Genomic DNA, 14,374 nt, shown 5'->3' with positions numbered 1-14,374 from the left:
CAACCCATACAGTTTGGTCGGGGCGCCTTCTCAGCGAGGGTAGGATCTGGAGAGAGGTAGTGTGGCCTCCCACACGTTACACTCTCCCAGTGAGAATCTGTGCACTGGCTGCACATGCGTCGGAGGAAAGCATGTGACAGTCTCCGGCCTCTCGGACCAACAGTAGGGGAAAGTGCGCAACAACCAGGAAGGGGGTTGGGAATTGGCATAACGACTAACAGTGGGATGGGAGAAAAATCGGAAAAAGGAGGGGGAAAAAAGATTTTAAAAAAATATAACACTCAGACCATTATCGGCTTTCCGCGCCGATAACATGGCAGCAGTGATACACATACTTCTGTCTCAAGACTTAGTCCTGCATGTATCAACAAATGCGCATGTTGGTGTGAATTTATGTGTGCCATTATTACTACCAAGTGTAATAATTGTGGAATATTACTATAATGAGCTGTATGTGTATGAATCAAGCATCACATTGTAATTTACCTGTACGTTATACGTGACAATAAAATACTACTACCAACTGCATGGGCAATGGGCATGCCCCTCCATCAACATCACAAGTCATTTTGGGTAGGTTATTTACATTTACTTTTGTTTGTTTCTTTACAAATTATATACAAAACTGTACCGCAATGCAAACAATGAGACAACAAGACACGATACAACATGGACCAACACAACACAGCACTTATCAACACATGGACCAGGACATGCAACAAACATCACAAAGTAATTTGGTATATCATATTAATTTGGTACATCATAGTAATTTGGTAATCATATTAATTTAGTATATCATATTAATTTGGTATTTCATATTAATTTAGTATATAAATATCAAAGAGAAATATTGTCTTTACTTGAGTCAGTTGGACACTAGCAAAACTGCCAAGAATACATGCTAGTGCATTTAGCCTCAACAGTAGCATTGTTGACATGTACAAAAATGGGATCATTTCTACACTTAACATTCTATCCTTCTGTAGGCTACAGAGCACTCATAACATGATATACAGTGTATGGCGACTATCCAAACATTTATGGAGTCACCGAGAGACTAAACCGGGGAAATAATTCTACCTGCCAGACGCGCCGATTGTCATGAAATCACTGCTCCAGGATACTGCGTTTGGTTACTTTATTGCGATTAAAAGCAGTTGATATAGTAACGTCATTAAAAGCAAATCACAGCTTGATTTAATATTGTGTACCGTGCGGGCAACAAAGTATGACTTCCCCGTTTCACCCCCTCATCATTTCAATACCTGAAACCCGCCGGTGAACAGCTGACTTTTACTCATACTACAACACCACTTGACCCCTTAGTGAATGACGTGACCATAACAACCCGTCTTGTCTATACCTGTCACCAACATACAGTAAGGGGACATGCATGTGGGTCCTCAAGAGATTGAATAAACAACTAGACACCTAGGCACCAACAACATGGTATATGGGTCCCTATATGCCCGAAATGCCCTGAATCCTCAACCCTGCCTTTTGGTCAGGCCCCTAATCAAACAGTTTGGCCTACTAATTGCCTTTATACAATAACAAAATAAAGGTCACTAGATGACACGGTGAGAATAAATACCAATTGAAATACTATGTTGATGCTACTTTGTACAGTATATGTACAACATGCAATGTGTGTATCTATCCGACCTTATTGTTGTCTGTGTCGTAGAACATCAGGCCGAAGTAGTCCCTCTCCAGTAGGTTCAGATGGCCGCACACCATGTCCAGCAGGGTCTGGCCCTTGGCAAATTTCTGTCTCGCACACACACACACACACACACAACACACAACACACCACACAGCAGGTAGGCAGGTGAAAATATGCACGTAGGCACAAAATCAAACACACGGTTAAGATTATTCCAAACACTCAAGAGATGTCATAAGCAAGGCTTCATTGATACCATTATGCTTATGGATTCCTCTGTGAAATACTAAATCAGTATTCATACTCTCTGGTGAAAATTAAGATTGACCACAATAATTTGCACTATGCAACACAGAAATCCACGGTTCTCTGTGACCATAAATCAACTGCATGTATTTAACCCTTTCACTACCACACTCCAAAGGGTTAACACTTTCACTACAGACGGTTAACCTTTCACTACCACACTAGATAAGGTTAACCTTTCACTACCACACTACAGAAGGTTCTGTATCACTCTAGCTCCCGCTCTGCATCTGTTGCATATATCTCGCTTCAGCATATATACACTGAATACATTTCAAAATGTACCTTTAAATGCCAGCATTCATCTGGCCACACCCCCATCCGCTTACCTATATAAGCAGGGGTGGTGCCACACACTCATCTCCTTCTCAAATTTCATCACAAGCAACGTGTTGCTATATGCCCACTTGACGTGGAGAAAAATATTTACTCTGAGGAAAGGAAGAACAAGGAGATACGTTGACATCATATCTTTATTTTCTCTCTCACTATTTTCGAGAAAATACGGCGATATTGTCTTCGTACTGGAGTGTCTGGAAGATGATCATTCTAAAATCCTCCACCGGTTTTCGTATTGGGAGCACGCCGCTGCATGCCTCTCAACTGCAGTTCCTTGCTGTGTTGGTTGGGGTGAAACCTTTCAGGGCACAGCTGAACTGTAGGACGCGCCGCTGTTGTGAGAAGCGGTGGGTTTCAGGTTGGGTGAGTACTGTTTGCTGGCAGGCTCCACTTGTCTGTTAGTGCTATGGGGGCTAATTGACAATGTTTATGAAAACTGGCCCCAGGCTAGGGTCCTTTGTTCAGCCTCTTAGGCGACAGAAGACCTTGGTCTGAAGCCCATTATAGTTTTAACTAGTGGGCCGCGACCATTAACACTGGTGATCGCTGTGTTTTCTGGACGAGTGGATATCTCTTCTGTCACCGTGTAGCCCCTTCTTTCATATCCAAATGAGAGTATTCCTTCACGAGGAGATATGGGCATAGATGTTCGATAGCGGAAGATCGATGTTCAAGTCAGCTACACAGGCCAGTTTGGGTATTGTGCTGGCTCCGTCGGGTGTTGGTAAAATCACCGTTGTAAAGCTGTGTTGACATCTTGTTTCTCTTTTCTCTTAAAAAGTGAGGAGGGTTTCAGAACGGCGGCCTGTCTGGGTGAGTGTTATATCATTGTGTACAAGTTCAGGTGATAGCTGCTTAGCTTACGGTTAGCCAGTCAGCTGTTAGCTGCGGCGTTGGCCTGCTGTGATCACTGCGTGGCCTACATATGTTGGGCCTACTGTTAGCCAGTCAGCTGTTAGCTGCGGCGCTAGCCTGCTGTGATCACTAGGAAACGTTAGCTTGCTGCTATCGGCCAAGGTCCAGCGCGGGGTAGCTCCGGCTCCTCGCGCGCCGCCGCAAGCTCCCCTCTGGTCGCGTGCGCCGTTCGCTCGGCGTCTCGCGGGCAGGGGCAGTAGCGACCGACGGTTGGAGTGGCCGTTAGCTTAATGCTACTCTGTTGAACGTGCTTTGATTATAACATGTTTTAAACACTCTTGACTACGACGTCATCTTTGACAGAGGATGTTCGTCGAACCTGCCCTGGGCCAGGACGGCAAAGCCTGCGTCAACAAAGGGGACCGTAGCGACGGGTTGGAGCGGCGACGCTGCCCAGGTCGAACAACACAGGACGGCTGTGTTTTCTACGGGGCCTTGAGACTGCACTTCGTTGATCTACGCTCCGGGTAGGACAAGGTTTGGCCAGACCTTATACACGTCTTCTGGCTTTACCTTCTACATGTTTTGTAAATAACGCTGTTTTCCAAAAACGTGTGTTGCTGCAATACATTTAGGATACGACGCGAGTTGTGTGAATTGTCTTGTCACTGGTAATTAGCTTCTCCGTGCAAATCGGGTTGTTGTTACAGATGTGAAAATGATCTGGTTGTTGTGTGAGAAACATCATGTGTGTTTATGTACCGTGTACTCACAACTAAGGGGTAACTAACCTATGAAGCTATGCTTAGTGACAAATGAGTAAAGAATATTCTTTTCTCAGCCTGTGATGACAATGAACAGTGTGTTCACATATTAACAGGTTTTCCTGTTTTAACTGGCCATATTAAGGGTAAAGTAGGAGGATTGTGTTTTTCCCCACGGTTCCCTGGGGACTTCTTCATCCTCCTATCAGACATGTTGTTGCACTACATTGTGTCTTTGTGTGGTAGGGATGCGATGTAACCCTTAGCTTGATTGCTGAGGTTGTGCTAAGACTGTTGGAGAAACTTTATTTTCCTAAAAGAAAAGATTGTTTGGTCGCTTTCGTGTGTTCTTAGCAAGGCCTATGGCCGATACTAATCGAGAATTATGTATTCTCTCATTATGAAAAACTGTGTTTTTGCCATTTTTTGTAGGTGATGATGGGTTGTGTGTGTCATGTGACCTACAACTGGGTTGGACTGGCCACAGAAGCACATGTGTAAGTTTGGACCGGGGCTCTTGGAGAGCCCTCTCTATTCTGTGTTTTTTCCTTAGTAAAAATCAGATAGGTTAGCTCATGCGCTGTGTGAAGCTGTCAAACGCTTCATAGAGCCGACTATGACTGTGTCATACTCTCTTTTTGTCATTACATCGTATCATGGGTGTGGGGTCGTAAAGGGGTGAACTGGTAACCTTTCCTCTCCCCCTTTTTTCTGTTGGTCAGGGGTACACCCCCTGTCCTTCAAGGTTCCTGTCACGTTGCGGTTCGGCACGTTACGGGGTGAGGGGGGGGGAGTTTCCTGGTCCCACGGCCTGGAATATTGGGCGTGTGCACCGCAGAAATTCCCCCGCCATAGGGACGTCACCGTGCGCGTCTCTGTTGGTAGGACTTCCGTGTGCTGTTCAGGTCCATGTGATGGATCCGTTTTCGGGGGGTGGTCAGGGCTCCTCCTCACCAAGCGCCTATTCGGGCCTTCTGTGAGTTCGGACTCCTCCTTCCATGTGAGGGAGCCTCCTTCAGAGTACAGAGCCTCCTCCTCAGATTGTCAAGGTGAGTGGACCCTCTAGAAGGTGTCCTATTCTATTGTGTATGTATTCGATTCAATTCGATTATTGAGTGTGTATGGGTTCAGTGCCTCTTCCCCGGAGAGCCCTAAAACCAATTTTTTACATGGCTCAAGGTGCAATATATACTTTTCAATCTGTACAGCTCGCGTGGGAAGTCTCTCTGGGGATTCCCGTCTCCTTCCTATGGGAGGGTGGTGGGATGTAAAAATGTGAAAAATGTTTACCCCCGGCTGTGTTGTGTTAAAAAAGAGTTGGAGTTAGGAAGTGTCACACCCCTCTTGTCGTTCCCCTGGGCGCCTTGGGGATTCAATGACAGGTCTAAATAGCCTGTTCATTGATGTGGGTGTGTCCCGACGCACGTATAGTGCTAGCTCGCTGTAAACAGGCAACTGACTGGCACGCCTTGGTTGCTTGAGGTTAAAACGGCGTTTTTATAAAGCAACTGGGATGGAGGTTTTTCCTCTTCCGACGACCTGGGTTGGTTATCGACGGATTCTCGTTGATGTCTGGGGGATGATGACGGAATGGATCTGAACATATGTAGAGGGGTCTCACGCCCTGGGGGTGGGCCACCGGGCGCGGTTCGCCCGAACGTCTGGGTGGCGCCTTCTTTTCATGTTAAGATCAACACGCATATCTGCCCTTTCTCCTGGAGTAGGCATGTCGGCGTGGTTAGGGCACGGGACTGGTTCTGGTCACGCTGGTCCGGATCAGTTGAACCCGTTGTCCGCCGGGGATGCAGATCTGCTGTTCTGGTACCCTGAGGGACTTGGGCTTTTTTCAGGGGGAAAAATGCCAGGTTGGTCCGGGTGTCACAGGGTTAAGCACTATGGAGACCCTGGTTGGCTAAGTTTTTTACTCAGCACTGTCGTAATGGCTTACGGCCATGCCAACCTGTACACGCTCGATCTCGTCAGATCTCGGCCGCTACACAGGTTGGTCCTGGTTAGTACTTGGTTGGGAGACCGCCTGGGAATACCAAGTACGGTGTGCTTAGGGGCGGGTTCTCCATTCTTTTTCGCTCCTCTCTCACGCATGGCGAAGAGGGGCCTGTTGGGGTGGTCTTTGACCTCCTCTGGTGACCCTGTGCTTCCCGTATCGCCAGGCCCGGTCCGAAGTAATGTTTCGTCGACCCGTAGGCCTGGGTTAACCCTTTTTTTAAAACTGAAACACTTGTACTGCGGTATAGCCGGTGTATACCCGCAGGTGTGTTTGAGTTTTTTCTTGAGGGGTTATAGGAACAACCACCGCATTGGGTAACACCAAGGTGGTTGATTCCCTGGTGTGTTGGAGCAGTGTCAACTCCCGGGTTCACCGGTTGAGGGTGCCCCTGCACGTTCATGACGTCTGCCAATCGTGTCAGCCTTCTCTGCCTCGAACCCTCTGGGTGGGGGTTTTTAAATGGAGGCTTGGTCATGCAACAACGCCAGCATACGCCCCTTCCGCCGGGGCGGCTGTGTTTAGCTGTCCCCTCTGGCGCCTGTCTCGTCCGCAGTCTCCAGGCTAGGGTTAACAGCCTGTTGCCTGGTTTTTCCCCGGTGCGCTGCCTGCTTCCGTTGGTTAACCTTTTTTGTGTGCTTACGGCCATGCTGACTGCCTGTTCTGCAGGGTCAGTGTGTCAGGTGGTGTACTATTGGGGGGACAGGGCCCGCTCGGCTGAGGGGCCTTTGTCCGAATACGCTGGCGATGTGGGGGGCGGGGTCACTAAGTGCCCACCTGGTGGGGTCTTGATGCTGGCATCATGGACTTCTCCGGGCCCCCGTTCCAGGGGGTCCAGTCCCTTTGGTGGGTCTGGGTCTTCCTTCGCGCTCCGCTGCTACGGCCTTGCCACGGGGTTGGGTTTGCCCTTGACCCCGTGATTCTGGGGGCAGTAACGAGGTTGTTTCCTCCGTTCGTTCCCGGGTGGCATGCGGGTTGTGCGTGTGTGTAGTCGTGGGGCCAAGCCACGCTCTGCTCACCCTGTGCGTTGAGTTGCTTGAGTGCCTCTTCGCACGGTCGGGTCCGTCGCCCTCCCGTGAAGCCACCAATAGGGGGGGGTGCCCTCCATTAGGGTGGGTCGGGGGGGCTCGGCCCTCCCTGATCTGATGGCTGTGGGGGGTGTATTTGTCGAGCTTCTAGCTCCCGCTCAGCTCCTATTATGCAACAGACGCAGAGCGGGAGCTAGAGTGATACAGAACGTTAGGTTATGAATATAACCAAGTTCTGTTAACACTAGTGGACGCTCTGCGTCTAGACGCCGCTGCGGCCCTTGATTTTTCATTGTGGTGAAATTTGTTGGGAAGGAGATGAGTGTGTGGCACCACCCCTGCTTATATAGGTAAGCGGATGGGGGTGTGGCCAGATGAATGCTGGCATTTAAAGGTACATTTTTAAATGTATTCAGTGTATATATGCTGAAGCGAGATATATGAAACAGACGCAGAGCGTCCACTAGTGTTAACAGAACTTGGTTATATTCATAACCTAACGTTAACCTTTCACTACCACACTACAGATGGTTAACCTTTCACTACCACACTACAGATGGTTAACAGTGAAAGTGTTGACCCTTTGTAGTGTGGTAGTGAAAGGGTTCATATGAGCTTACTATTAGCCATTTGTAATCCCTGTTTCCTGGTATTAACGTGCACAAAAGAAACGTAGGCAACTGCTGCACAATTTCAGATAACTGTGGGGAGCGACGTTTAATAGTAAAATTGTTGAGGACATAATTACCAGCAGCATGAAAAACCCCACCCGTGTGAGCTGAAAGACATCTTCATGCTGGCCTCCTCACCCCTGTCGAGTGGGCGGAGCTACATAGACTATGCCTATATAAGGGGAGGAAACGCATTTAAGATCCTTGGTGCCTCACGAGACCACACCTCTTTTCGGTGTTGCCTGCAGGGCTGAAAATGAGGGCTCTGTGGCTTCCACAGGCGGCCTTGGCAGATGCCGTCTTCACACACACACACACATACACACACACACACACACACACACACACACTCATCTCCCGGGGAAACCTGGCTCCTATGGCGACAAAGCAACCAAGCAGCTGTTACCATGGAAACAGAAGTAATAGGTCCCTTCTCTGTGTTCTCTCTCTCACTCTTGTTGGTTGCCGGGCCACACCGCTTTGTTCAGCTCTCGTGATAGAAAGCCGGTTGTACAATTGCCATACCGTTTAAAACATTCATGAAAGGCTAATTAATTAACCATTAAACATTACATGTCTCCTAATCAAATACATAGCAGGCTTAGACTCCAGTGTGGCGACATGCAGCTGCTAAGGGAGGAGGCAGGGAGGAGGCAGGGAGGACACACTGCTGATTAACAGGCAGAGGGGCTGCTGTAGCAGATCCTTTTTGAGGGGAGCCAAGGCATATTAGATTTTCTAACCAAATTAAATTGCAAGACACATTTCAGGTGGTCCTCTAAGCATGGCAACCAATTCGGAGGCCGTTGATGAGATTTGGTTTGTCGCTCCAATTGGCGCCAATCATATTTCTGCCACTAGTTCTGTGGGTCTGATCAAGTTAGCAGCCATTTGGTGTAATTCTAGAAATCCATTTTGATGACGGCCGCGGCCAGACAAACACGATGAAGAGAGACAGTAGGTGTGTGAGACAGGTTAACACGGGAACAAGGAGGAGGCAGATCAAACTGAGCTACTGTAACTAAAGGATGGATAGTACTGTGCCGTGACTGAAATATGACGCGATGTACTAAACTTAACCTGTAGCAAAACAATTAGCATGGGTAGGCTTTCTTCACATCAACAGCACTCAATTCTGAATGAAAGAATGGTTCACGATGATATCAAATAGGCCATGCTAGCTAACACCAAAATGTGGATGTACTGTAGACTGATACAATGGCAATTACATACTGTATGGTGAATACATTACTTAAAGGATAAAACAGGTTTACAGTATTTTCAACCAAGACCATATTTTTCAATCACCTGGCATCATTGTATGGTTGCTCAGTTATGACAAATCATAATCGATAAAACAGGTTTACAGTATTTTCAACCAAGACCATATTTTTCAATCACCTGGCATTATTGTATGGTTGCTCAGTTATGACAAATCATAATCACGCTTACAGTATTTTGATCGATATTGAAATCACGATTATTAAACACGGTGTCTGATTGATTTGAGAACACTTCGACTGGATTACGCCGTGTCTTCCTCCTCTCTCTCTCAACACGAGCTGAGACTACTGTTTGGGCTTGGGGGGGGGGGGGGGGGGGGTTGGAGTGCACCGCTGAGGGGAAGGGTGTGCTGCATTTACAATGAGACAAATGAGAGCAACACGGCATGTGGCACAATAATCGTTCTGTCTCAATTATCTTGCTTTTGATGATCGTGGGAAGCCAAAATCATAATTAAAATCTTAACTTGATTAATCGCCCAGCCCTACACCATACTGATTAATTCCAACCAAAATCTTGCTAATTGCACCATGGATGGATATGCAAGTTGTGTCTTTCTGGGTGCTAGAATTGATTAGGTCTCCTGGCTGCAACGCAAACCAACGGGCTGATGGCACAACTGTTAAAGAAATGTCCTCAAATGCACCCTTTTGACTGTCAACTCAAACGCCAAGAAAACACAACTCACTCAATAAGCGGTCCAGCTGATGAGTCGGAATGGGTTGGCATGTTGCCAGATGAGAGAAAATTATATTTCGGCTGAGCGATTAAGGCTGTGATCATTAATTATGAATTAAATAAATGTAGATGTATATAGTCTCTTAGATGAAGAGAGGCTTTTGATTTTGATGATGAGAATAACTGTCAAAGAGACTGAATGAATAGCTTTGACTGAATAGCCTTGATGAGCAGTGGTGTTAATTAAACAGCACAAGTGTAATCAGTGTGTGTGTGTGTGTGTGTGTGTGTGTGTGTGTGTGTGTGTGTGTGTGTGTGTGTGTGTGTGTGTGTGTGAGGGTGGTGTGAGGAGGTTCTACTTGGACAGTGTGGCCTGAGGTTATCGGAAACATTGAACAATGCACTGTTCTCCATCAATATCTATAATGTTGGAGAGCCAGGGATCAATAGCAGGGAGGTGTGGACTGCATTTTCTCTGTTTATATCATTAAGGCCCGGTAGCTCATTGGACATCATTGCTGTAATTACTGTAATGGATGCCTGGGGACTGCACAGTATTCATCAGCATGCCGCTCCATAACTATGCTCCGCGGGACGATGCCATACATACTTACGTACGCACTCAAGACAAACATGCGTACCGCTGCACTCTCCTCTAAAGCGCATCCGTCTCCCGCTCTCCATCTTAACCCTTTCACTATCACACTACAGAAGGTTAACCTTTCACTACCACACTACAGACTGTTAACCGTCTGTAGTGTGGTAGTGAAAGGGTCAACACCTTGTCGTGTGGCAGTGAAAGGGTTAACATTCTGTATTGTCGCAGTGAAAGGGTTAACCATTTGGTAGTGTGGTAGTGAAAGGGTTAACTCTACCTGCCCTCCCCCGCTCCGTCCGTCCCTTCCTCTCCTTCCCCCTCTCATTCTATTTTCTCCCTGGTCGCACATAAGAGCACCCATATGTCAACTGTATGGATTTGCTATCAAAGACGAATACCTCTGGTTGAAGGACTGTGTGTGTGTGTGTGTGTGTGTGTGTGTGTGTGTGTGTGTGTGTGTGTGTGTGTGCATGCATGTGAGACACAGAGAAAGAGATAGATAGAGAGAGAGATGGGGAGAGAGAGGGGCGGCGTTAGGGGGGAGGTGTGTGTATGGGATACCTCTGTACTACCCCAGACATATTTCTGCCTGCCTCTCCCGGCTGTTGTAGCTGGTGTACGCGAGGTCATGGGGGTGACAGCTAGCCATAAAACTGGAACGTCGTTGACATGAATAAGGCAGAGCGGAGCGACAAGATTATTCCAATCACACATCACACTCCATCATCAGCGGCCGGCCAACAGGGGTTATAGAGCCGGCAGTAACATGATCCATGGTGGAGCTATAAGCCCCGCCTAGAATCTTTGTTGGTCGTGTGCGGACATGCTTTTACCACTGCTCCTCCCCCTTCCTCAGAAGGCATTTCAGGCCTAGTCAATACATACACAGGTACTGTATTTTTTTAAACCTGTGTTTTAGGTTATGGATATGTAGTATTTTCTCCTCAATCAGGACCATGGAGAGCTCCCTGCAGCCTCTTGTCCACATGAAAACAAGCCAATCTTCTGTTTGGAATGATTGTTCTGAGCATGTGCTTAATGCGGAATTCAAATAGGAATTCAACGAGCCCAACCTGTCTGTTTACAAACACAATGAAGGTTAAAGGGTCACAGTGCGTGGAGAAACACAAGATTACACATTAAAAAGACATATTGCCCCTCAGTGATGTTACATGCTTACTTCTTAAGGCCTCTGCATGCTACAGAAACTTCAAAGCAACTGCACCACAACATCGACAAAGCAACGGTGTTGCAGACACTCTACCTTTATGCTTCTGCAAAATCAACGCGCAGCCTATGTAACATTGTACCCCGTACGTAGCTAGGTTCCCTAGATAGATGACGCTTCCCTTCTCAACCAACCCATTGATAACAGGCAGAAGAATAAGCATAATCTTTACTTCCGGGCGGGGGGTTTCAAAATAAAAGAGCGAGTCTAAAAGCACCGTAAATACGTTTATTTTTTACAATATCTAACGTTACACGAACCTAAACTAATCTAAAGTTAGTTTAGGTTCGTGTTAACGTTAGATATGTACAAAATAAACGTATTTCCGGTGCTTTTAGACGTCGCTCTTTTATTTTGAAATCCCCCGACCGGAAGTATTATAGTGTCTGTTGCTAGCAGCTTAACTTTTGTCAGCCGGTTCTGTGCTTCAACGTAACTTCATTAGTTTCCAATGGAGAGGAGAGAAAGACCGGCTCACATGCAGCTCAAACTACCTGTTGGAATAAATTAATTGATTGATGTTTAACTTGTCCCTGTGTGTGTCCAGTCATTTCGACTAGCAAACGTTGTATTTAACATTACCTCAGGATACCATTGTATTTAGTTGGTTAGCTATGTAGCTAATGTGGATAGCATTTTGAATATCACCAATGCTAGATGGCTGGCTACAGCTTTATTTACTAAATTATGGAGGCTTTTTAATCGTCAAGGTAAGAGAGGATTTGTCATGATCAACTGAAGGCGTATGCTATGGAACAATATGTGCTTGGGTTTTCAGAAAAAGGCCAGTTATGACGCTAATTATTTAGCTAATATTGATAGCATAGCTTGCTGCCTACAACAATGGCGGATGGTATTCCTCGCTGACCAATATTATTCTATGACAGCCCCGCCCCCATTCACTACCAACCAATCACTGCTACGCAATACCAACGCAACGGGTCTTTAGATTAGATTTTGGACACAGGTACGCAACGCCCAAGCAACACAGTCTACAAGACTGTCTGCAACAAGCGCGCTGAAATCGCGCCGATGTTGTGTTGAAGTTGCTTTGAATTTGCTGTAGCATGTAGAGGCCTTTATTGTTTACTTCCACAACAATGTGAATGTTTTTATGTCTTTAGCACTTATTCAAACTAAGAACCATAGATACATATGATCAAATTCATCAATAAACGTATCTCTTCACTCCCTGACCTGAACTCTAATCAACTGATTATGGGAGGTGACTTTAATTGTGCTCTTAACCCAGCTTTAGATCGATCATCATCTAATCCAGCTCCACAATCTCAGACTGCTAGAGCTATTGTGTCCTTCCTTAAGCAATACGGTATTTCAGATGTCTGGCACTTCCTTCACCCCTCCGCCAAACAGTACTCTTTCTTTTCACCAGTTCATCATACATATTCTCGAATTGATAATTTTTTTATTGACAACACATTTCTATCTCAAGTGCATTCCTGCTCTTACGATAGCATTGTCATTTCAGACCACGCAGCAATAGTTTTAGAGCTAGCCTTCCCGGACAAATGCCCATCACTCAGGCCGTGGAGACTAAATCCATTATTGCTATCTGAGAACTCATTTTCGTCGTTCCTGTCCACTAAGATCAAATTTTTTATTGAGGTCAATTCTACCCCTGGCATGTCTATGTCCATCATTTGGGAAGCTCTTAAAGCTTTTCTCCGTAGAAAAATGATCTCAAACTGTGCTCGACGTAATAAACTGCGCAACAGCAGACGCTCTGAACTTTCAGACCAAATTCTTAAATTGGATCATTCATATTCAGTCTCCCCGACACCTTCGCTTTATAACGAAAGAGTGACTTTACAGACAGAATTTTACCTCCTCTCCACCAGTCATGCTGAGCAGCTTCTACTCAAATCACGCCAGTCTTTTTTCGAATTAGGTGACAAACCTAGCAAAGTGCTGGCACTTCAGCTAAGACACCGCACCGCTCAGAACTTGATCACCAAATTAATTCTGCCACTGGAGAGACCTATACGGACCCATTGGAAATAAATAGTCAATTCAAAACATTTTATTCTTCACTATACACCTCTGATTCCCCTAAAGACCCCTCTCGCATGAATAGTTTTTTTTAGCAGATGTGGATATACCAGTCATAGACAATGATTCAATGATGCTTTTGGAAGAGCCCATTAGCGCAGACGAAATTCAACAGGCTTTAACTATGATGCAGAGTGGGAAAAGTCCAGGCCCAGACGGGTTCCCTGTGGAATTCCTAAAAAAATATTACACCCAGTTATGTCCCATTATGGCTTTAATGTTTGAAGAAATCATTTCAATCCCGCTCGCTTCCTCCGACTCTCTACCAAGCCTCAATATCCCTGCTCTTAAAAAAAGATAAGGACCCGAAAGACTGTGGCTCATATCGTCCTATTTCCCTCCTCAACAATGAAGCAAAGATCTTGGCAAAGGTACTCGCTCAGCGACTGGAATCTGTTACACCTAGTATTATCTATTCAGATCAGTCTGGTTTTGTTTGTTTTTTTATCCACTTTTTCTCCTCCTATTTTTCTGTATTTTTCCTCCCAGCCCAATTTAGTCATTATGCCAATTTCCCACTGCCCTTCCTGGTCGTTGCTCGCATGTGCCCCCCACTGATCGGTCTAGGGAGCCCTGAAGTCTATCACATGCTTCCTCCGATACATAGGAGACAGCCAGCAGCCTCTTTTCACCTGGCAGCGAGGACTCTCATTGGTGAAGTGTAACGCGTGGGAGGTCACACTACCTTCACCATTTCCCTCCCTCACTGTGCAGGCACCCTGACCGACCTGTAGGAGTCGCTGTTTTACAACGACCAGATTACCACCCACCGGCTTCCCTCCCGCTGACACTGCCAATTGTGCCAGTATGACGACCGGCCAAGCCGGAGGCACCACTGACAGCCGGATTCGATACCAGTGTATCTGCGGTGGTAGACAG

General features: G+C 46.4%; 1 protein-coding gene across 1 annotated transcript in view; it reads right to left on the bottom strand.

The window, feature by feature from the left end:
- Positions 1-14,374, bottom strand: part of LOC311244057 (band 4.1-like protein 1) — a gene marked incomplete at both ends in the record, with an annotated part of 103,903 nt that overhangs the window by 77,177 nt on the left and 12,352 nt on the right. Inside the window, one exon of the mRNA XM_084333467.1 lies at positions 1,669-1,773. Within this exon, the coding sequence (XP_084189593.1) occupies positions 1,669-1,773 (105 nt within the window). The remainder of the gene's footprint in view (positions 1-1,668; positions 1,774-14,374) is intronic.

Source organism: Notolepis coatsorum, assembly GCF_963971535.1.
Source record: "Notolepis coatsorum genome assembly, chromosome: 17".
In the NCBI taxonomy this organism is placed as follows: Eukaryota; Metazoa; Chordata; class Actinopteri; order Aulopiformes; family Paralepididae; genus Notolepis; species Notolepis coatsorum.
Note: the sequence above shows the minus strand (reverse complement) of the source record. Positions and strands in the feature narration are given on the sequence as shown.